General features: G+C 38.3%; 2 protein-coding genes and 1 long non-coding RNA gene across 3 annotated transcripts; 1 reads left to right on the forward strand and 2 right to left on the reverse strand.

Annotated features, from left to right (window-relative positions):
* Positions 1-2,140: 2,140 nt before the first annotated feature.
* LOC135940127 (probable chitinase 10) lies at positions 2,141-3,636 on the reverse strand. Its single transcript, XM_065484896.1, has 8 exons — positions 3,394-3,636; positions 3,169-3,344; positions 2,990-3,122; positions 2,826-2,938; positions 2,667-2,764; positions 2,547-2,613; positions 2,356-2,490; positions 2,141-2,302 (listed from the first exon to the last, which is right to left on the reverse strand). Exons 2-8 carry the CDS (start codon positions 3,316-3,318, stop codon positions 2,141-2,143), a joined length of 858 nt encoding a protein of 285 aa, XP_065340968.1. The 5' UTR covers positions 3,319-3,344; positions 3,394-3,636.
* Positions 3,637-3,717: 81 nt separating this feature from the next.
* On the reverse strand, positions 3,718-4,538 carry LOC135941365 (uncharacterized). The gene is made up of 4 exons (XR_010574980.1): positions 4,282-4,538; positions 4,149-4,212; positions 3,846-4,082; positions 3,718-3,796 (listed from the first exon to the last, which is right to left on the reverse strand). It is a non-coding gene; the product is annotated as an uncharacterized LOC135941365 (long non-coding RNA).
* Positions 4,539-18,802: 14,264 nt separating this feature from the next.
* LOC135940262 (uncharacterized) lies at positions 18,803-20,372 on the forward strand. Its single transcript, XM_065485072.1, has 6 exons — positions 18,803-18,848; positions 18,918-18,961; positions 19,140-19,172; positions 19,400-19,465; positions 19,681-19,731; positions 19,792-20,372. The coding sequence occupies exons 1-6, from the start codon at positions 18,821-18,823 to the stop codon at positions 20,092-20,094; spliced, it is 525 nt and encodes a 174-aa protein (XP_065341144.1). The 5' UTR covers positions 18,803-18,820; the 3' UTR covers positions 20,095-20,372.
* The last annotated feature ends 3,817 nt before the right edge of the window (positions 20,373-24,189 follow it).

Here is a 24,189-nt window from a genome sequence, read left to right on the forward strand (position 1 = left end):
AAGTTTTCGAGAAGACCCTGACAAAAATATTTTAACAAAATAGGTGTTGAATCCCGCAGGTCCCGCCGCATCAATTGCCAAGGTAAACACTCAGTAACAACTGATCTTATTTATAAATATTTGTAATTCATGTTATGTATCAGGTTAAGTTACAAAAATTAGCCTCCCTGAGAAAATCTAAAATGATAATATATTTTTTATATATTTCAGAACCATCAGAATTCAGTGTTCATTCCCATTTGAATGGTTTATTTTATATCATTGCAGTTAGAGATAAAATAATAGAAGGTGTCGGTAGTTCCTAAATTTTTGCTTTTTTAGGTATATGTAATAAAAAATAAGTGAAGAAAAGCTTGCTTTTAATATAATTTTTATTTAAAGAGGAACACATTGGACACTAACCAGATTTTCACGTAACGACAGTTGAAAAGCATAATTACACGTTGCACAGGAGGCGCTGCCACATATGCTTAAGCATCGAGAGTAAACGACGTCAAATTAACAAGCGTAGTGCGTTATTACGAGCAATCTTCCCACTTTTGGCAAAGTACAAAATGACACACGCCGATGCCGAGCCGCACAAATTGGTCGGCGGCTGCCTGCCGAGCGAGCGAATGAGCGGCCGGCCGCACACAAATAATATTTTGCGGCGGCGGCTGCCGTAATTGACTCCTATTAAATAAGGACCTCTCGGTAATTGTCGGTCATCAGCAGACGAGTGCCGTGCGCGGCTCTCGCGTAATTACACGTGCAGCGCCAGAGGAAGGTAAATCACTCGGCCACCAATTTGCGAGGGACACGACTCACGAAGCTGCGCGACGAGCTACAGACGCGCAGACCCCTCGTGGCGCGCGTACGACTCCGCGTGACCTTCATCCAAAATTGAAGGTGGCGTCCAAGTGGAATGGGTCTTCACCGGACGGTGGAATCGATCGTCTAAATTCTATTTAATATTTAGTTCTGGTCTCGTTCTTCGCGGAGAGGGAAAACAATTTAGACCACAAATCAATGCAACAGATCATGTTATTTTTTTTCTTGTTGCATTTGGATGAAAATTGGTCAAATTAAATTTAAATTAGGAAGATAAGCTTCAGAAACGAGCTACAAAGAGCATAATAAAATAATCCTTATGGTTGTGTAATATCGAGTGAAGTGAAGTGAAAAACTACTACACAAAAGCTTTTAGATCGCTAAAAATAGCTTTTAATCCCTTGTATAGTTGGCGATTAAAATCTTTGAACAGCTCCGCACAGAGAAATCCATTTTCCCTGGCCTTGAAGATTTTATATCCCTTATTTTATCTCAATACGAGGCTCTGATCACACGTAATCAAATTACCATCGCAGCTGGTTGAAAAAACCCGTAAATAAATTTTTATTACAAAACAGTAGCACAACATAAATTTAAATGCTGCCGAGAGCGAAATCTCATTTGATAAATTAAAAAACAAGCAAGCCGCTTAGCTAAAACTGCGTGTGTGCGTTTGCTTGCGAAAATCTTATTAAATTGTAAATCAGCGCGGCTAAGGTCGCTGGCAATAAAAACTTTCGGCGCGCCGCTTAGAAGTACGTGCATTGCTAAATAGTATAACTCACGCCAATCCTTATATTGCCCCTAATTTGCATTATTTTTAGGCCGGGAGTTGCTCTATTACGCGTCTCTCGGTAATCGTAGCATCCGCAGTCTTTGACACTTAATTAAGGCGTGAATAAAATGCTTGAAAAATTTGATACGCCGAGCCAAGCTCTTAAATGCTGCCACATTTAGGCAGCTTGACAGAATAATTATTTCCAGCCTGGCGCTCTCTCGTGGTTTGCATTATAAAAGCGGACGCCGAATAAGAAGCGTGGGAAAGCGTTGTAGCTGTCGGGGGCTTTGATTGAATTGGAAATATTATCATGCGGAAAGAACAAAGGATGGAGCAACCCACTCATTGTTTGCTTTATACTCGTCATGGTTTCAATTTTCTCTCTGCGTATTGAACACCGGTATTTAAAACCAAACAAGTGAGAATTAAATGGATAAAAAGCAAAATTATTTCACAATTAGCATTTAGTTTTAAAATTTTGTATTGACGACAAATAATTGTTTTGGAATGGCTGAGAACACTGTAATTCATAGATAGAATTTTTTGAAAGTATCAAGGACAAGAAGGAAGCACACACTCATTAAAGCCTCTGACGATTTCATTGATAGATCTCAAAACAGGGGCTGGGCCGCACCCGATATCGTTGGCTATGTCGTCGTTAAAAACCGCCACAACGTGAACCCCACCAAGTCCAAAGTTTCGCACGATTTCCATCTTTTTCTCAAAATTAATATTAGAATTTCGTGAAACACACATTATAGATTTACCCTTTGTTGGATTGAAAACATATCATCATAAGAGGCCCACTTGGTGCCATCGCACGCAAATGACTGCAAAGCTTCGTTGTTTGATTTTGTGATTTCCCATTTGCCTTTCTCCGTCACTAGCACACGATATAAGAACTTACAAAGAGGTAAATTGTGAAATCAATCATTAAAACAATAATATCATCACATACTTTGTTCCAAGCCATTTGCTCTCTTTTATCAGTAACTGTTGGAACTCCAATCTTAGCCAGCTTATTGCTATTTTATTTTTTAATGATTCTGCGTCCTTGAAATTTTTCCATATATATTACCTTTTTAGCAGATCAAAAATTTCTACGTCTGGCTTAATTGAGAGGATAATCTGGTCATCATCGTTGATCTGGTTTTTAAAAACCTCCAAGGACTGTCGCTAAATATTTGCACAACATAACGTAATTATTATTATAATTTGGTTATTATTTTAAACAAACCACTTCTTTGTTTGGAGTGCTCAGGGACGTGAACGAAAACCGAGTGCCTCCGTAATCTGTTGCATAAACGAAAAGGTAATCCACAGCCTCCGCTACTTTTGGAATATCCAAGCCTTTGCAGAGCATTAGAACTGATACAGCAATTAAGAGAATCACATTTTCACCTCTAGAAATAATTGCTTTATTTCCTGAGCATTCCGTCGTGAGTAACAAACCTCCAGGCTTCAGCAAACTTGTGAAATTGCTCAGCAACGTGACATAATTCGATTTATCCGCAAGAAATCCCTCAGAGGCTGCCTGTAAAAATTTGCTATTGGTGTTTGCTAACAAATTGAAACATTACAAAAGGACTGCCAGGAAAAATCCAGCGGATGTTTAAGCCATCCAGGTTGTAATTTTTTACTATGCTCACGACATCAACAACAAACGAGTTCCTTTGGTCATCGTTCTTGGCAATTGCAGAGAACAGTTTGGGTGAAATTGTTTGCGGCATTTCCTTAGCGCTGTCCCAAAAATTTCCTTTTCATTTGGAAAATTATCTCAATGTATTTGCCTTAATTTCTCTCACCAATTGTCAGCAAAACCTTCAATCGAGCCGATTGAAATGTTTTTATATGTGGTCGTAATGCTAAAAATTACTGGATTTATTATGTAATTAATGATTTAAAAAATCTGAGCACTGTTGAAAAATTCGTCCATAAAGACCGCTTTCTTCTTTGCCTCGTCGTATTTTACTAGAGGGTACAGTAAAATATGAGTGCAGAAATTAGAGTTCACTATCCATTGAGATGCGCTGCCTTTAATTCCAGCAGCACGGGCACCATCTAAAGAGCTAAACAATTAAAGGAAAAGTTTAAATCTGCACTTATTCTTGAGGAAATCTGCGCTTTACACTGGATCAAAGTTGCAAAAAACTTTCTTGTTTGACCGTTGGTTTGGCGTGAACTTATTTGAACAGTATTGATCAGCAGCTAAAAAGGCAAACAGTAACTAGGCCCTAAAAAATTAAACAATTAAAACCATTCCAAGTTTCAGGGTTGAATTTGCAACTGTCCTCGTTCGCGGTGTCTTCAAACAGGCCGAGACATTCGGCAAAGCAATGGTTGATATTATGCCTCTTGTATCTGACCCCTCCGTCCCTGAAGGGGCAATCTGGTGCATCTGTCGTGACTCTCACCGTGACGGTTGATTTGCGTCTAATTGGTGATTCGGACGTTACCCTAATAGGCGGCTTTTGCTTATTATCGGTTGCTTTGCCTGCTCATGGACATCAACATCATTTTTTGGAACTTGAGAAAGTTGACATTTTGATTTGATCCTCACCTGGCGCTGTGTCAGGACTGTTTTCGTCGTCCTCCTCGTCATCAATGCCAGCTCCAGCAGCAACCTTTCAGAAAGTGTACATGAGATTTGCTTTTGAAATTCAAGAAATGGAAAGCTAATAATTTTCACAAACTTGCAGACAAAGCAGCAACGAAATTGGTAAGAGAAAGCAAATTTTCATGTTTGTGTGTTTGTTGTCAGAACAGCGTACAACACGCATATAAAACAAATCCAACCTACGCCTGACACTATCAACATCTATATACAAACCAGCGTTGGCAGGAAGGGCTTCCTGTGAAACGATCTGTTCCATCGGGAATGCTGGAGGTGTAAAAAAAAACATTTGTGTGTCACTGGACTCAAAATGGTGTGAAGCCGAAAGAACACAATTTAAAACGTCTCCAAAAAGTGCTTTCAGGATCAAAATGCATTATTTAAACTGGATTGATACAAGTTAACAGTAGAAAATTATAATAAATGTTGGCTAAAATAAGCAGTAGTTTGAATTGCTGGTTTCAAAATTTTTTCTGCAATGTAAAATAATCATAATATGAACTTCGTGCGATTAAAATTCAAATTGTGCTCATTTATTCCGAAATTTATAGCGTATGACCATATATGCTTGGAAGATTTTGATTTCTCTATTTGAGATCTATACAATGGTTTTTGCCAAGTTTGGGGAAACTCTCTGTTGTGCAATTAAATAAGATTTCTAGTACAGTGAAAGTCTCACCATTTGAAAATCGTGCTTAAAATTTGCAACCTCTTTTTTCAATATCTTTCATTGCCATCTGGGTCAATTTTAGCTTTATAACTGAATATTTAGGGATATGTTTATGCATTGCAAGAAGGATCGATCCTCTTTAATATAAACATAATAGATAAGTCATCAATTCTTCTAAAAGTGTTAAAAAAGGAACAGACGCAAGAAATTCGAACGAGATGTAATGAGAAAAGAGTAAAAAATTTAAAGCTACCTCTCCACTCGACCCTCCAACCGCGGGGTCCGAAAAAACCAATCGTAGTGTTTCAAGTGTAGACGGTGCGGTTGTTTTGTATATTTTTGCACCAGCTCGCATAGCAGTGTGGCATTTTTGCTCCCTTTTATTGCAAGCAAATTCCTTTGGGTAGTGCGGAGCCTTCAATACGCGCCAACAATGGCCGGCGTGCCTGAGTGTCAGCACAGAGAAGCAATTTCGGCTGATGTTTTTTTATTGGTGCAGATAATAATCGCAACAATGCAGAAAGGAGCAGCATGCGCCCGGGAGTGCGACGAGTACACATACACACACGCCGCGTCGAGAGCCGCAGAGCGTGTGTGCCGACTTATTCTCGCCTCTGGCTCGAGGGGATATTAATTTATTCGCCTCTCCAGAGTGACCCTCGCATCAATTGATGTTCACCCGCCGCGAGAATGATTAGACTCGAAATAAATTGTAGTCTGACAGATGATCGAAAGGTAATTAGTAGCAGAAATATCACCACAGGCGGTCTGAGCTGCCGAGTCTCATCACAAGCAAAAATCATCTTCGGTGGCAGTGTTAGAGTAGGAAGTTTTAATTTAAATTGTAGTTTGTGCACAGGGATTTCTGACCAAATAAGGTAGCGAAAACCACGTGGAATTGATTCAATATTTGCTAAAGCAAATTAAGATTTATTATTCTATATATTTTTCAAGATTTTAAATTAATGCTAAACCCTTAACTAAAGTTTAAAACTAAGGATGAAGGTGGCATAACTGAATATTTAGAGCCTAAAATTTAAGATCTGTCGAAATTAAAAATTTGGTCAATCTTTAACAATAAAAATATTTTTAAACTATTTCTAAATCAAGATTTAAAAGAAATACAACAGCCTTTTTTGATTGTTTTCAACTATAAATTTTGGGACGGCAACAGTTAACAAGTGTCCCGTCATATTCTCCAGTCCAGACCAAAATTGCTGCAAGTGGTGAGCACCACATCCATCGAGGTAATAGCACGTACTTTTATGATCGTTATGCGACACTGCCCTTGAACCCTCTCCTTGACTTTTCTCTCTCGCACCACATGTTTGTACGCATCAAAAGGCAGCGCGTCCCGCCACTCTTGTCAGTCGCCGCGCTCTTCTATCGTCATTACATTATTACACCTTTGCTCTTTTTAACTCCTTAATTAGAAATTCATTATAACCCGCGAGGTCACTTCTTGTCCCCGACCAAAACAGCAACCGGCCAACCGACTGAAACCGAATCAGCCTCATGAATTAATTCGCGCGGCTTAGCCTCCAGGATGTAATTATGCGGTGCTCAAAGGGAGGCGTTGCCGCGATTAACTAATGCCGCATCGCGCCTTCTTTATTTCCCCGCACGTCTCGCGCCATTTTTCACCGAGAGCTACCGGACTTGAGAGAGAAACGGGAGCCGCTGCGTCTGTTTTGTCGGCGCCGCGCGCACGTGTATATATAGTGCGTTTTTCACACACCTCATACGCGCCGTAATCATATGCAAATTAACTAGGTGGTTTGAATTAATCTTGCTTTTCCCTATCTCGCCGAGCCCACGGCTGTGATTCGGCTAATTTGCAATAAATAATTCCATTTTGACGATGTGCAGTATAAATCACTCCAGTCAACGACGCAATGCCCGCCAAAGCATGCTCGATTAATTTGGCGAAAATATAATGCCAGATTTATTTCTCATAGCCAATTCCCAGCCGTGATTTATAGACCCTCTTAAATTAGTGCCCCTCCAGAAACCACTTTTCTGAAATAAATAGAAAAATAATTCTCAATTAAAAATTTAGGGTTTTCCCTTTTGCGACTTGAAGTGATCTCACTGGGTTCCGATTCGTGCATAGCCTGTCATCAAACAAATCAAGATCATTCGAATTATTATCTCTGGTTGTCTATTTTAATAAATTCCAAGGCATAATATTTCAAAATTAATTAGATATAAATAAAATATGAATTATTATTGATGCCGTGAAGGCCGATGCGCTCTTTTTCATTTGACGTTTTAAATTTAAAAATTGATGTTCATGTGAAATTTTATTCTGCCATAGTTTATCGACTTTAAAATTCCGGAAACTAATTGAAATGTTCTCAGAATGAATTTCATCCAAGCTTAGTTTTTTTTTAACGGGGTGTTTCTCCAAAAGATTTAGTACCATCTGCAAATTTTCAACTTTTTTAGCACCATTTTAATTTTTAGTGTGTTTTAGGACTATAGAGGTGTCGGAAAACGAAAATTGACGGAAAATTTGAGGCAGTTCTCTTGGGAAATCAGGACTAAATCTTGGTAAATCATTCTCGCAGAGCTTATCTTGAGTTCAAATGAAGCTAGAACATCAAACTTTCTGCCAAAAGATGCCTACCTAATGAGATGGCCAACAACATTTATAACTGAAAAATACTTTAAAATCCGAGTAATTTTTGAGTTTGCTATCAAATTTCTAAAATCTCAAAAACGGCCTATTATAGGTTATTTTTTTCTCAGTTTAGTGTATATAATCCGAGAGTAATTTTTAATCTCGGAACATGCCCATCTCTGAGTTCAGAAAAGACTATCAGAATAGGTGAGAATGGCAGACTGATTGACTCGTCTCGCCATCAAGAGGAGTCTTCAAATGAGATAGTAATGATTAAATAATAATACTGGCTTGGATTAAATTTTAATAAATTTCTTCACAGCTATACTTTAATTTTGCATTTGCTCACATTTTTTAAAAGTCACGAATTCAATGAGTTTGTCCTTAACATGCTATACTCATTTTAGAAAAGGCGACGAACCTATTGGCTTTTCTGTATGCTATTTAAGCAGGAGATTTCTGCTTTTTAACATAGCTTTGGGCTATTTTGATCTTTTCTGGTCCAATGAATACAATCTCTTTTTGACGACATGTATAAGCACTGTATTTTGCGAAATTTTTATAACCCTTTTGGCAAGGCGCTATTCATTTTACACGAGTTTAATGGTCACTTCTATCCAGCAGCACAGGGGCACTCAATTCTAACTAGCATCATTTCGTCTTTCGCAGCTGCCAAATGCAAAGTGTGTGTTTGCCCGCGAGAAAGACGATAAAGGCTCTCTCTGAATCTTCTCGCGCGCCGACACCGCAAAAGACGAAAATGCGCTTGTTTCGCAAGTGCGAGCTATTCACAAACAAAATAAATCCACCACGTGGCTACTTGCGTTAGCGAGAGAGGAGCAGAGAAAGAGAGATAAGCCGCTCGCTCTGGGAAGAAGAGTTAAGCCTTTTGTATGGCGAGTCGCAAAACTTCAAAAAGAGCCTGTTTATCCGCGCGTGGTGCAATAATGAGCCGCCGCCGCCGCCACGCAAAAGGCCAAACACGCAGCTTACGCGCACTGAGCGGGCAAACAGAAAAAAGCAAATAACCTCTGCGCGTCTGTGCCGAGAAAACAAGCCGAGACTGCTTTCAGACGAAATTCGCGGTACGTGCAGAGATAATGACAAATAATTAGCCGAGAAGGGGTAATTGATTATCCTCGGTGATTTGTGCACAGCCTTTAATCAACTAGTAGCCGCTAACAATATAATTTTGATTTTTTACGAGACACGCAGATAAAATTTTACGAATTACTGGAATGAGTGGTCTTAACGTTAATGCTCTGTACTTTGCTTAAACTGCAGAATATCAAGTTCAATTTTAAAAAGTAATTTCTTTCCTGCAGTCATAAAAAATTGCCTCAAATTTTTTTTTTCGAAAAGGCACACTTAACATATATTTTCAAAAGTATTAGGGAAATTTTTAACGAATGATCCCAAGAATAGTTAATAACCCTTTTAATGTAATAACCCTCCACGAAAATGAAGCATTTAATATACAACTGGTGTCTCCAGCTCACTGCGGCAAAGCTGGAGCGGGCGGATATCGAGGATTAACGAGCCAAACACGTCTGTGCCGTTCTCTCGTCGCCACCTAATTCACCCCTTAAGTACATAACAAGTCGACATTAATAAAGTTGATACAGACACCAGACAGCCCGCATCAATCATCAAACGTGACAATCACCAGGCAGCCCAAATAGTAATAAAACGCACCACGAGAGCTTTGCTTTTGCTGCTGCATGCTTATGCTGGGGGTTTATGTCTTCGTTTACATATTGAGAAAAAAGTTACTTCTGCCTTGACCTCTGTGATCGGTATCTGCCTGTCTGGTGCCTTTTATTGGCTCATTCATCCTCGCGTTTCGACAATAAAACCAACAGTCTTGGCGTTTTCTTACAACGCACAGTTTTATTTAATATAAAATCTTGACTTTGGGCATATTGCAATGTTTATATCTCAATCTCTTTGGTGCTTCCACAGAGTTTTTATCGGATTTGATTTTTTTTTGCATTTTAAGAAACTGCGGTAAATACAGTACACAAATTCTTATCATTTCAAAGGACACACTAAAGTGGTCAATAATATTTACAATCAGAAGGGCTGATTCAACGTCGTTTTCACATATTTAAACTCTTTGATGATCACGTTTTCTTGAAGTTATTCTTGTAAGGAGCTATAAAGTAACTATTTTTACATTTCCACTGATTTTCAGCACGACGTGTCGAATTATTATAAACTCACATAGTCGAATTTCCTCTGAAAAATTGCTAGGAATTTTACCGTTTTAACATGATAAATGATAAAACTTGCCTTTTCTCCTTTTTTGCAAAGACCTACCCCGTAAAATTATCGTTTATAGAAGTGATGCAATGTTTTTTATATAACTATTTCCTTCTAAGAGCTCGCCAATGAAACGAGATGCGCTCCATTCACATCCGCGCGGCAAATTTTCCTCAATAATTTGGCGGTCGCACGCTCCGGCCATAAATTAATCCGAAGAAGGCAGAAATAGAATCGTATAATTTCGCATCTGCTAGGCGGAAAGCTTCCTCCCACTTAGAAATGCTCTGCTTTGGCTCTTTTGTGCGCTTCGAGAGCGAGAATCGCGGCCAGAATCAAAGGACTCCAGCCTCTTCCCAGAAATGCGCGCCAGCCGCTCGTTTTAATAATGAGATAAATTTGGGCATCCACCAGCAGCCACGTGCGCTCTTTTGTGTTGCCATCTGAGGTGGTGGTCCAGAATTTATGTGAATGATATCATAAATTCGCCAAATTGGTTGATTCACCGGCCGGAAGGCAAGAGGAGGGAGACGCGCGCGCGGCGCTAACTTGAAATCGCAACCGCAACTCTGTTTCTGGGAATAAAATAACGACGTAGTTCGCGATGAAAGCCTGCTTGTGTTTGTTGTGATGGCTTCCTCTGCAATGACAAGCTAGCATTTCATTTCTGTTACTGATACGCGATGTTGTGATGTTCTCAACAGAGATAGAGATAACACGTGATGTGTTCTAAAAGCAAAGATTGTGGCGGAGAATCATGAGTTTTCGATCATTTCAGGCAACCTTCAAGCCGTGCAGCCTGGTCGGAAATTCGTGTATTTCCATAACATCACGGTATAGCATCATAACATCACGGTATAGCATGAACATTAAAAGAGTTTTTGTGGAAACGTGGAAAAATAAAATACATTTTCTTGTAATATGACTCGAATTAAATAAAAATAATTAAATCAAGCACAGATCAGCAGCGATTTTGCTGGTCACAATCAGACGTGATCCAAAAGGTTTAAAATGTATATTTGACCCATATGTAAATCACATTGACACCAAATCCTGTCGAAAACTGCGAGAAATATGTGATTTTGCAAGTGCGAGCTCAATTTTTAAATTTCTCTTTGATATTTTGAAAGTCATATTTCATCCAAAAAATTCATCTATTCCAAAAATCGTTAACTTTGAGCTCCTGTAAAATAAGAAATTTAATTAAAAAAAACCTAAATTGAATCCTTCTTAACATTTTTAGATTGCTATTTTAATTTTAGGACACTAATTAAAGTATGACTCCACTTCTTTAAGGCAAAAATTCTATACGGCAATCCTGACTAAGAGATTTTTCACGGTGGTGGCAGCTTCTAAAGTTATAATAAATGAACACAGTTTTCCTGCAAAGGCGTTCGTGCCCCTAGAAAAATTGCCGCATTAGGACCTTTTTCCTAATCCGAGCCTACTGACCAGTAGTCTGACAACGGTCAGCAACAATTTATCAAATGGTTTTCCTGCCTGGCGCATAACAGCAGCGGTTCTATGTTTTTAGTTCAAGGGCTGTGCCAGACAAAAACGCTTTCCCAGAGCAAACGAATCTCTCAGCATGACACAAAACACTCAATCATATTAATTCTCACACTCTATGTGCGTGTGTAGTGTTCCTCCGCGCCTATTTGGACGCACAAAAAACGCGTACAAAAACACAATCTAGGGTTCCTGGGAGTTTTCTCCAGAAGCTTGGGGTGGAGCTGGCGCATGTAAACTAAAATATTACTGCCGTGCCCATTAAAGTGGGTAGCTGACAATAAGGCAGATGGAAATTTCCTTAAAACGATTTTCAGGTTTTAATGCAACTTGGGAAACAAACAATAGAAAATAACCAAATAATTTTGTTTGACTATTATGCATTCTCAAGCAACACAGACCAGAAAAATATACATTTCCAGCAATTGCTAAATGTCCAGGAAAATTTGTGAATGTGAGAATTGCTTTTTCATATTAAAAAATTTTTCATTTTTTGTCCAGCCAATTTAGACGAATATTCGGCTGGTGATCTCATCACAAAAATAGAACATTCTTCAAAAAGGTGTTGAAAAAAAATAATAGATTTATCCAGGGAAGAAATTTTTCAAAATTTATTTTTCACTTCACTTTTCTCTTCAAGTTATTTTAAATCAAAAAATAGCTCTTTCCGAAGTTTTGGTTAATAGAAGTTTGACCAAAATAATTACTGTTCATCAATGGTTATGTTACAGGACTAAGTCCAATCAGTCGTATACCATTTTGGTGTGTTCATTCAGTGCCAAAATTACCATCAAAATATTTTCAAATAATTTGCACTAACGGACATAAATTCCCAAAATTTAATGAAATCACATAATGGTTTGCTTATTTTGGCTTTCATATTAAGATTTACGATCAATGTGTTGTTTTAATTGAAATTCTGATCAACAATGACACCGATATATCCCCATAGTAAGTTGCAATTTTTTTTTATTGAGAACTCTTAAAAATATCCAAGTTTATCAAATAATTTTTTTCGTTATCTATGGTTGAATTTTTGTGACTTCAACGCTGGATTCTGCTGTTTTCCGCTCTCGAGCTTTCCCTTCTTGAACTCTCCAGCACATTTTCTCCCCTTTTCACTTGGTGCGGTAACACAATCCGAGTCCATTATGCAAATGCGCTTCAGATAGGTGAATATAACTAATGTTCCCAAATATCAGGTAGACGTTTAAGATTAAGTTTAATGTTCGCATATCAAAAGTGGGGCCCTTTGATGCCCTCTGCGTTGAAACACTTCTTGTGAAATATGAGGCTTCCAAGAGCGAAGTGATTGCGTGGGATGGGGCAGGTGTGCTTCAAGGAGACCCTGAACAGGAGGATTTTCCTGCTTCGAAATTTGGTTTCCTATCCAGAATCTATGCTTCCTGTTAGCAATAATGTCTATAACTAAGGAGGTGCTATATTTTTCCCTCTTATTTTGGGGGCCAGCTTCAAAGTCTCAAATGTTAATGAAATGTGAAACATTCCTCGCGAGATCCTCAGATCGCTAATGGACCATCTCCGCAACACGCGAACGTCTGCGCCATAAAAAGAGCTTTATCTTATTTAGATGAAAATTTATACTTTATGTTTACAGCAGGCGAGACGCGCGGTGGTCGTCTATTCTGGAAATGGTCCTGTATAAAAACCTTTTTATGGGGGGATGAGAGAGCGAGAGATGCATGGAGGAATTATAAATTTCATTCCTTCGCGGGAGACGGTCACCCATTGTATAGGCGCTCATAATTTAAAAGGCTCCATTATGAAAAAAGTGGCCACTCACCATACATTTTACTCTGGCGAATTGACAATTCAGCGCAGCCGGAAAACTGCGTGCTGGGGCCCTTTTATGTTATAATTGTAATTCAGCTTTAAAAATGCGGCCATAAATATCGTATTTTCGGTGCGGGGCACTCAAGAGAAAGGGCTTTGTGTGAAATAAAAAGGTAATGAATATTCTAGCTCCAAACACCAACGCGCGCGGTCTGATTAAATTTATTCGCGGGCCGAAATTATTCATTATTTTCAGCACGCTGCATGCTTATGAAAACACACGTGTGCGGCCGCGGCTATTTATTGCTTTTGCACACAATATAAGCGAGATTAAATAACAATCAGACAAAGAGTGAAAATAAATACTTGGGCTTGTTTTCAGAGACACGCTCGGGTTCGCCTTTGTTGCTTATTTTTCACTTTGAATCGGTTCTGCAAACAATTCGCACCGGAGCAGGAACCTGAAACGCTTTGGCGAACGTGGCTGGAATCACAAATTAACCTGCACAGGTCTGTATTTTATGGCGATTTTTTGTAGGTCATAGCTGTTGATATTTAAGATTTAACAAACAATATTGCAGTTTTGAAAAATCATTCTGTGAAATTTGAGACAGATAAAAAATCATCAGAACAAATGCTGTCAGTCTCATATTGTTATTTTTAATTCATTGACGCGATAACACAAAGTGCTTAAGAAAATTAATACGTAAATTATATTTGACAAGTAGTACCAGTAGAAAAATGAGCAGAATTAATATACAAATAAAATGAATTTAATTTTTACTATTTAATTGTAATAAATTAAAAATATAAAAAATATTAACTTTATTGGAAAAGAAATATGTAAAATATTTTTATAATTTTTAAAGTATATTTAAATTTAACGTAATAAATATTAATTAAAATATACTTATTAAACTAGATTTTACGCTAGCTTTGAAGGCTCTTTAGATTTAAATTTGTATATATTTAATAATTATTTTCGTCCCATTAGTGTACTTGTTAATTTGCATGAAAATCAGCAACAATAAAAAAACATTTTTCTTTGCCAAAATAATTTAAAAGAAGTCTTAGAGTCAAAGTAGCTTCATATATTAAAGCGAAAATATTAAATTCCTCTTACCATAAGAAGAAATCAATTCTTTTCACTCGACTCGTGTGAGAGAACTAACTTTAAGGACGCCGCGCGTGTGACCAAATTTTCATAACAATGGTAAAAGTAATAGGATGACAGTACGAGATTTACCGCGCTCGCTTTGAAATTCTAATCCCTGACATTAAAATATGAATGGCATGCTTAAATTATATTAAATTTAATACCACGCGCGTCGAGCAATGACAAATTACAAATTCGGCTTTCAAAATATTATTATGATATTTGAGGCACAATGAGAGTGAAGCCATACGATGCTAGAGTAAAAAATTAGCATTCAAAGTGCTTTAACTATATGGCTAAAATTTCAATCATTTGTTTAATAAGCTTTATATGCTGGTTCCTTTATTTGTTCAAATACCATTTTCTCATCGTTGACGCAGTCCAAAGTTTGTAAATTCTTACTTCTGAATCATATATATTTTGAAGATGAAATAACTGCATATGCGTTTGTTTATTTCTTTGGGATGAAAAACCAGCAAATAAATTGTTGCTATTTAATTTAACTTTTTACATAAATTATCCATCTTTTATTCCAACATGAAAACTCGTGCCTTTTGTCCGTTTCGATGGCGTGCAGTAAGCATTTGAAAATAGCCAAATAAAAATAAAGAAATCAAACAATTCGTATATTTACTGTTAAAATGGTGGTAATACATGTGAAAAGAGTAAATAAGTTTTCTTTAGCAACAATTTCGAAGTTCCGAATATTAAAAATTATCGACTTTGATTTTTTAATTCATGCTTTTAATTACACTTTAATTAAAATTTTAAAAAATTCAGGATTTTGTATTAAAATTCCTATTTAATTAAAAAAGGCCAAAATTTGGTGTAATTTTAGAGACAAGAACCGTCAGTACCCTTAAATATGGCACTAAAAACAGTCTAAAACTCACAACCATTATTATAAATTTTTTACTTTTTTCTATCAATATATTTTGAAGTCACATTCGTTTAGAAAATAATCTTTAAAAAAACACTCCAATACACCACAGCTGTACCTTCGAAAATTTCAAGTTGCATTTACAGGTGGAGCACCGAAACACAAGCGATTATCAGCACGCGATAATCGACGCTCGGTTTAATGCGACTATTGTCCTTTCGTGATGCCTAGTCAAGATTGCAGCGACGAACGGACAATATTTCTGATGACTCAGAAAGCGTCGCCTTTTAATCTGCCCCGTGCCTGAGAAGTGGCAGAAGGCGCGCAAGTGCCTGCTGATTGCGGAATGCCGCACACTCATAAATTTTCCGAGCCGCTCCAGCCGCGCATAAGCTGATTAACCACGAGCGATATCAAATTATGCGTGAAGCGCCCGACCGCGCGACCGACCGCTCGAATGACACGGCTACTCTCGCGGCCGCGTATGCTGATGGATAGTGTATGCTTTTTTCCATATGCACACACACGCAGCAACGCGGTTCTTTGAGTAGAAGTGTGCCGCGGTGCCCGCGTGATTGAGCAAATCCTATTCCATCCCATTAGGCCGAGAGATTTGCTTCATTAATCAAATCACGTGTGGAGCTAGCCGACTCCCAGATGGTTTGTCAGCGACGCAGACACTAATTAAATACCTATTTCGTTATGCGCGTGAAATTTATGTGAGCAGCTTGGAAATCAGGGATTGGCCAGTTTCTGCAATCTCAAACCGGAGGATTGGAATTTCAAAATGAGCACGCCCTTAAACGTAGTTTTAATTCATGCAATATAGCATTTTTTTATTAAAACGCCTGTTTCGTTACTTAAGATAATAAATCACTATCGATTTACAAATTAAAAACCATACTAATTTAGGTGGATTGATATTTCGTATGAATCCATTTTAATATCCGCATAAATTATTTTATGATAACTATAGGCCTAGGTTGACGAAAATTCTAAATATTCAGCACTGAGTTTAGGCCTTTTTAAAATGGATTTTCAAAGTCCATCAATTAAGAACCTTTCGATTTTTTTTTTTGCTACAGCAGTATGTACTTCATTGAGTCCATTGTTCGTGAAATTTAGCAACGTCTATCTATATCATACACAATGTGCAATAATGATATCAGGACGGAGGTTAAATTTTAGCTTTGCCAGACTTCTCGAGAAATTATACGGTTTGTTATTTGTTTTTTCGCTCTGTTTTAATTCCTCTCGTCATGATATATCCAACGATGTGCGAATTAATAAGTAAATTCAGAGATAGCTAGTTTTTAGTGAAAATTATATGATAAAAATCACGTTCTCATTGTACAGCGGCAGTGCTATATGTATATACCTCCAAAACAAAATTCATAACTAACAGTATATTAGCTGTAGGGAATTCTGAATCAGCGTTCGTTGATAACGTCTGGCATCAGTTAAAGTGTATTTTTTGGGGGAAAAACTCCTAAATAGCAATGGTTAAAATAGGACCAAAGCAACTATAAAATCAACACGTTTTCCCGAAAACTTATATCTTTAAATTTCTATGATTTATTGTTTTAGATTCTGATGGCCTCCGATGAGATCTTTTTCCGACAATGGGTGAATTATGGTGCAAAACTATTCGTAACAAAATTTCAAGACGTGATCCCACCATTAAATTATTTAAAATCAATTTAATTGCAAAACGCCCGAAAACGCCCCATTTCCCTTTGTGCCAGCAATCAGCAACAAACAAATCATACAGCATATTATTTGCAGGCATCGGGAAATTACATAAGCAGAAACAATTACTTCTTGTAAAACAAAGATTGCATAAAAATTGGCTCATAGTCAGTTAGAGAAAATATGAGGAAATTATTTTATTCAACCTATTGAACATTAAATAACGCAGCATTTTAATTAAGCTGGGATACATGTGTTCACAATGCTCTCAAGGATTGTGTCCGTTCATTCATGACGCCTTAACGCTTGTCTGTCCAGTTTCCACCACAAGACAGCATTTTTCCACACAAATGGAGACGGTGTGCTATTTATATCACTGCTTATTTGCAATTGCTGTCTGTGTCGCTCGCCGTAAACAAAACGAACGTTTTCGCTGATTACTGCTGAGTGCATTAAAGCATACACGCTCCACTGAGCATCGCGACAAACTCATTTGAATGTTAGAGTGCCATTCATGTATTTGTTTTGAAAAAATTCATAATGCTACTCTGCGTTGCGAAATATAATTATTTTATTATAAATCACACTATATGAAAGAAAGGAAATTGCCAGGTAAAATGCATCTATGAAAATACACAGCTTGGAAAACGCGCAGCACGTGAGTCGCAGGCCTTAACCCGACCCGGGGAAGGTCGTTCGCTGGTGCAAAACGCCGTTAACTGCTGCCATCAATTAAGTGTATCAGGAGTTAATTAGCTCGCTCGCTCGGAAAACAAGAGTGAAATAACCGACGACGCCAGTGCGACGCGCGTTGCCCTGCATTACAGTCGACAGTGTCATAACATGTATCATTATAAATCACAAACACGCGATCATGCTCTTTATTTTTCTGACACATAGAGATTGATTTCGTCACAATAAGAACTGCAATTTGTAAGAAAAGCAATAAATTACAAAGTTCCGAAAAAAATTAAGTTGGTTGAAATTGTAAAAATAAAGTAAATAAATCTTTGAAGCCTCGTATTGAAAAATTTCTCCTGGTGATATACGTCTTTACTCGTTGGCTACTACACGATTTCAATAATTTCGCCAAAAACTAAAACGTAGAATCCTAAGAATTTCATCGTGAGCACAAACAAAAAGAAAAACGAGTGACGGAATCTTTTCAACTCTTCAAACTCGCCCTCCCTTCCTTTTAATTAATTTTTGTTATTGTGTATCGCTGGTGTCTAATAAATATTCTAATATTTAAATATTAAAATCCCATGCATATAAAATCCATTTCTTATCCGCAGAAAAGTGATTTCAAAGAGCGAATATTCTGGTTACAATATCAACGAATTCTAGAAGGATAGAAACTAATAAAAGGCATTTTCTGCAATCTGCTTGGCTCTGTGAAGCTGCAAGGCCGTTTGATGAGAAAGCAGGATCGAGGAGGGAGCTAAAGTTTTTCTGAATGCATCACGTCATGTTGCGAGTACCGCTAGGGTCGATGGGGTTGATGATGAGCGCTATTATGAGGTTTCACGCTGCGAAAGCCCTGATTAGCCCCGATAAAATGCGCCCGCCAATGACCCTCTCATCCTTTATTCACACCCCGCGATAAATCACTCAAACCCCTAGCTCGATGGAAAGCCGACCGTTTAGATTTGTAAACGTGAATTCAATTTCGCTCCAATAACCGCGCGCAGTTCATTAGCTCGTGCCCCGTGGAAAGGATGCATATCAATTGTTATTTCAAATCGTGACCCTTTTCAATTTCGTGCTGTTGAGGCACACGCACCTTGCTTTTTATTTTCAGAGAGAGAAGTGGAGCATTTCTCGACTTCAGTTAAAAACCTCGCCACGCAATGTAGGGATTACTCTTTTCTCTCTCTCTCTCTCTCTCTCTCTCAGACCTCCTCAACATGCTGGCTCTGCTCATCTTGTTCATTTCCACAGCAGCTACGGTATGTTCGTTTTCGTTGTTTCAACTTTTCTAATATCTATACGTAACAAATAGAGTTTTCCGTTCCACGAAGACTATGATCGTCGAATGCCATTAGCTTATTCATCTGTCTCATGTATGTAAAATATAGTTCTGGCACTTTTCGTTTGATACTTTTAGTTAAATCAATGTTTCCATTTTGCAGATGACACCAGAGATGACAGTGTCAGTTTAATTATTGATCCAAAGGTAATTAATTTCTTTTGTATTTTACTGTTCTCTATGCATTCCTTCTGCATTTTCTTTTAATTATTTGACTATATTTTAACTGATCATATGACTGAATTCTAGAATAAATATATCTATTTAAAATAACGCAAATTTCTTATTATATATTAAGTTGTATAATAGTTTGATATTTTTTCAGGACAAATACTATACGAGGTTTCCATATATACTGGTAAATATCAAATCTCGGATTCTTCTGTTGACTTAAATTCGTAGCAAAAATATTCTTCGATTTTTTTAATGGATAAGGGATCAACAGTTGCATTTTTAACTATTTTAGAGTCGATTATTGGAACGACTAATGAGTCCCTTTTCCACGTGCACTCCTGTCTTGTCTCAAGCTGAGAATGACTAGATTCAGCAAAATTTAATCGATTCGATGTTTCATTATTTTTTTAGTATAACCCCGTAAATTGGGAAGATTCTTTAGAAGCTGTCGAGATGACCACAATCGAGGAAAGCACGGTGAGGAAAGTCATCATGCAAATGTAAAAATGTTTTTTCATTATTTTCCTTTTTCAATGGAACTCAACTGTCCATTTTCAACGTAAACTGCAGACCTTAATTGATAAATGACTCGGAACAGTCCAAAATTGAAATTATTCAATGTTTTACTGTTTTCAAGAATTACTTCAAGGTCACAAAAGGCGCCATAATATACATTTCCAATATTTCCACAGGAAACGGAAAACTTGGAGGCCGTCGAGACTGCTGCAGTCGAGGAAAGAACGGTGAGGAAATTTATCCCGCACTTTGTTAAAATTTTACAATTATTTTCCTATTCACTACAGGACTTCGAAAACGACTCGGAATGCGATCAACTGTCTACTACTGAAGCCACTTTTGAAAACACCCATGATTTGCACAGCAACCATGCGCTGATTCTCCCCATGGTCAACCCGGACAGAGGCTTGGACGTACTGATAGTGGATTTCTCCGCCAAGGAACTGTTCACAGCCGATGCTCTGCTTAACTTTTTCCACGCAACGGGAAGTATTAGGAGCGTGATCGGGAAGAGGAGTGCAAATGCCCGCATAGCGCCGCAGGAAAGAAACGACCTCAAGGCTCCACTGCCTCCAGTTGACGAAAAATAATGTAATTTCCATTTATTATCTGATTGTTAACTTTGTTCTGGGGAAATAAACGTTGTGATTATAATCAAAACATTTTCACACCTCCGAATTCCCACCAAATTTGCTTTGGGGGCTCGTTAAAAAATTATGTAGATTGTCGCCCGATCGGGCCTATTCGGACACGTCTCAATTACTTTGTGAAGGAAAAATATTTCCATTTAAATGACTTATTTCCATTCTGAATGTTAAAAATGAGAAGGCGGCGCGCATAATTCCGAATAAATCACCTCCTTGCTCAATTAAGTGGAGTTTATTTGCCCTGCTCCGGCTTATTTATAGTCAATTATGCTGCTTCGCTCTACACTTCCACTTTTCTCTGGGCACTCTTGTAAATCATACATACAAAATGCTGCGGTGCAGGTGTTGTGTTCTTATTTCTATTTAAAACACCATACACAAGCGCGCTGAGCTTTTACAAGCACGGCGAGCGAGCGAGTGGAGAGAATAATGCGCCGGTAATTGGAACCTCGAGCGATACAACTTGATATTATTTACCAATAAGGCCAAATAAATCCAGCCGCGGGTCTGCTCTTTTCACTATCCGGGATGGGCGAGCCCTGTGAAAAAAGTAGAGAGAATTGATGCTTCGACGCACCCGCCTCTCTCAATTTACTTTGGCCTTTTTACACGCTGCGGTAGAGATGCCAATTCGGCAGATCACAATACCAGATACCTGATTGGAGGAGTAGTTTATCTAAAATCGATTTTCAAATTAAATTCTCGTTAGCACTCCTGCAGTTTACGAGGCCAGAAGAGAGCTTTCAAGCCTGACTTAATTCGAAGTGTAATGCGTGAAATTGCAATCTGAAGTGACTCACAATCGCAGCCGAGGAATTCGTATCCTGCTGTATCCCACACATTCGGCGAAACCCTTTCTTCTGACGAAGGCAGCACCCGCAGCACTTCACCTCTTCCTCGACATTTTTGGCCGCTCTCAGTGGGTGGAAACAATTAATTCTGATGGGGATCTCGCATTTTATAATGTGCCGTGACTAAAACGATTCACTTGTTGGTCGAATTCCAGCAAAGCAGCTTTTTATATTTACATGCGTCTGAATCAAAAGGCTGACGAGCGCGCCCCCTTATTTCTCTTCTCAACTCCCAGCTGAAAAATTTTAATAGCCGCACGCAGCCTCCGGGGAGCCAATTCTTTGTCCGAAAAGAATTTTGGTGATTCGGAATTTGTCAGAACGATTCGAAAAAATTTCCCAATTGCTGGAATTTGTCCGAAAAGAATTCGTCCGAATGGTATAAATTCGCACTTTAGCAGGCCGGTGCTCATACAGAGCTGCTCTCACAGGAGTAAAAATGATTTAATTTTCCCTCTCAATAACTAAATTTAAGACACAACGACAAAGCGTTGTTTGTGCATTTTGTCGATGGATACTTACCGCTGATTACGCGTTTCAAACGAGAAGAAGAGTCGTTTTGAGTTCCTTCTGAGGGGACACATAAATGGTTATAGAGTGACCCTATTTTCAATCGAAATTTCCTAGGCACCACACGCAGGACACTGCATTTTACACTGGTAGTGCACATTAGGCTGAAAGTTGAATATTTTTTACTGAACAATTTTTATGTGCATGCTGTTCGCACTTAATGCTCACCGAAAATTCAAAATTTCGGACAATTTCCCATATGAATAAAATAAAAAATTCCATTTCTATTTTTGGATAATTTGGGAGCTGTCAGTGTATTACCCCTAACCAGATGACAATTCCTGTTGGACAAATACCATTTCGAACGACTCATGGATTGTTAAAACTTTGCCATATCCTTCGGACTAATTCCGAGTCTCCCATTTTAGACAAAAATTCTTTTCGGACAAAGTATATCGCCCCAGCCTCCGTGCGTCTAGACTTGAGATTTTTATGTATTTTCACAGACTGCCGTGTATAATTTGTGTCAAGCTCGTTTACTGCACATGAGAAAATGCTGCTGCCGTTTACAATAAAACGCAGCACGGCAGAAATAATGGTTTGTCATTCTTCCGAATCCCCCTCGTTGACTTTTCTCAACTGCATCACGCGAGGGTAAATACGTAAAAAGTGGCACCGCTAAGTGAAACCGAAAACACGCTGCGTGGCGCGGTCACGTGTGGGAGGCTGCACGGTCGTCGTGAAAGCAGGAATCCAAACAAAAACAATCGCGGCGGCGGAAAATGCGCAAAAAGGACACGCAATTGGCTCCAATCCAATTTGAATACAATGCGCCGCTCGAGAAAGACAATAAATAAACATTGCCGCGCGCTCCAAACCCACTCCCAAATCGATCGCGCGGCCTCCTTGGGTTTTGATTTCCGAGGTCCATTCATGCTCTCTAGAAACACAGTCGTGAGTCACTCTTGATATTCAAAATTCAAACACCACCTGTTGATGTTGAACTCTCCCCTTGTGTGTAAATTTAAGTACAGTTATTTCAAGACTGTCTTTTACATGTGCAATAAAAATCTTGAAAATTATTGAAAATCTGCTGGCAGCATTTTAAATTAAACAAATTTAATTGCATTGCTTGCTATAATGGTAATGCAGAATTTTCAATGAAAAAAAATTAATGAGATTTGTATTTATGTAAAATATAGAACCCAAATAGAAAAAACATTAAAAAAATAAATTACTGAATTGATCTCTAATTGCATTGACAGTTCAATCGCCTTGAAAGCAGCATGCTCTGAAAAAATATTTAATTTACATCCTAAAATCGCTAAATATAGGAAAAACCAAAAAATCATCTCACGACGACCGAGATTTGAGATTGCTGCGAGCATTTCACGTGCGTGTGTGCGCTGCTCACGGCCCGAGTGCACTCTACGCCTCCTCTAATTTATGCTAATGAAATCAATTAATCCGCCGCCAACGTGGTCGGGCACAAGAAAAGTACTTGTTCGTGCGCGCAAAAAAGCGCCAAATTTGTTCCCTGTTGGCACGCAGTGGCTGTTTTGGTGCTTTTTTTTAGCCACTGCTCGTGTGTGTGCGTTCAACGGCCAACAGGTGTGCAGAGTAAATATTGAAAAAGATGTTTCCCTAGCGTGGGAGGACACACACATGTACTTGTTTTGAGATATCATAAATGAAGAGAGGATTTAGCTAAGGCGGCCTCGGGTTTACGCGCGTCCGCACCGTGCACCATGTGGGCAGTAAAACGAACCGTGATTTCTGCGCGTGCACACATGTGTGTCTTTCTGAGGCGAACAACTACGCAGCGCATATATGCTCATTTCGAGTCTAATGATATGCGTGAAAATCGTAAAAAAAATGTGTTTGCTACAAATGTCGAATCCAGATGGTAGATTTTTTGTGCTTTTAATTATAATTGTAAAGTTCAAATGAGCTTGTATCATACGGTTTTGTGTTGATTTAATTAAATTTAAAATAAGAAACCAATCAATAAATAGGTTATTTACTCCAAATTCTTTAAAATTTAAATTCTATAGTTACCAAAGATTACTCGGAAGTCAGAACACGATTTTTTTCTTTTGATTTAATCAACAATTATTTAGGAACATAAATTTTTTCATATATAATTTTTACATATATAAATCGTTTGTGTATATTAGCCATTTCGTACGCCCTTACTTAAACCCTTAATAACATTCCAATATACACGATTGAATAGGAAAGAATTAAATTTAATGAAATACGTCTTTAGGCATTGAATTCGCGGTTTGAGCGACAAGTTGAGCCTAGATTGAATAAAATCTAATTCCATAATCACCTTAAGAAAGGCGATACTCCGGACTGCGGGGCCGCTCAGGGCAATAACAGTTACAGATGGTGCATGTTGGCGCGATATCAAAATTGGCAAACATTAATTTTCAGCGGGTCTTCTGCTGCATTCACGGCCAGACTGGCAGCCACGCCTAATTTAATTTCCATCGCGGCAGTGCTTAATTTGAAAGTTGATTGACAGACACGCCTGAGAAGAAAGAGCGGCCATATGGTCGCGCTCTTTTATTCGGCTCCACGCATCGGGCTGCCGTTTTTCATCACCGCTCGGGCACTGCTTTACATAGGAACACACGTTCGTCCGTTAAGAGACAAATCTGGCCGCTTATCG

The sequence above is a fragment of the Cloeon dipterum genome, chromosome 3 (assembly GCF_949628265.1).
Source record: "Cloeon dipterum chromosome 3, ieCloDipt1.1, whole genome shotgun sequence".
Taxonomy (NCBI): Eukaryota; Metazoa; Arthropoda; class Insecta; order Ephemeroptera; family Baetidae; genus Cloeon; species Cloeon dipterum.

Bases quoted from the DNA above. Each gene is read 5' to 3' on its own strand.
- LOC135940127 (XM_065484896.1), bottom strand. From the start codon at position 3,318: ATGCCGCAAACAATTTCACCCAAACTGTTCTCTGCAATTGCCAAGAAC. The intron at 3,123-3,168 runs GTAATGTTTCAA...AAATTTTTACAG, and splicing joins TTTTTCCTGGCAGTCCTTTT to GCAGCCTCTGAGGGATTTCT. The intron at 2,614-2,666 runs GTAATATATATG...AAAATAAAATAG, and splicing joins ATTTTTGATCTGCTAAAAAG to CAATAAGCTGGCTAAGATTG.
- LOC135940262 (XM_065485072.1), top strand. From the start codon at position 18,821: ATGCCATTAGCTTATTCATCTGTCTCAT. The intron at 18,962-19,139 runs GTAATTAATTTC...ATATTTTTTCAG, and splicing joins GTTTAATTATTGATCCAAAG to GACAAATACTATACGAGGTT. The intron at 19,466-19,680 runs GTGAGGAAAGTC...ATATTTCCACAG, and splicing joins CCACAATCGAGGAAAGCACG to GAAACGGAAAACTTGGAGGC.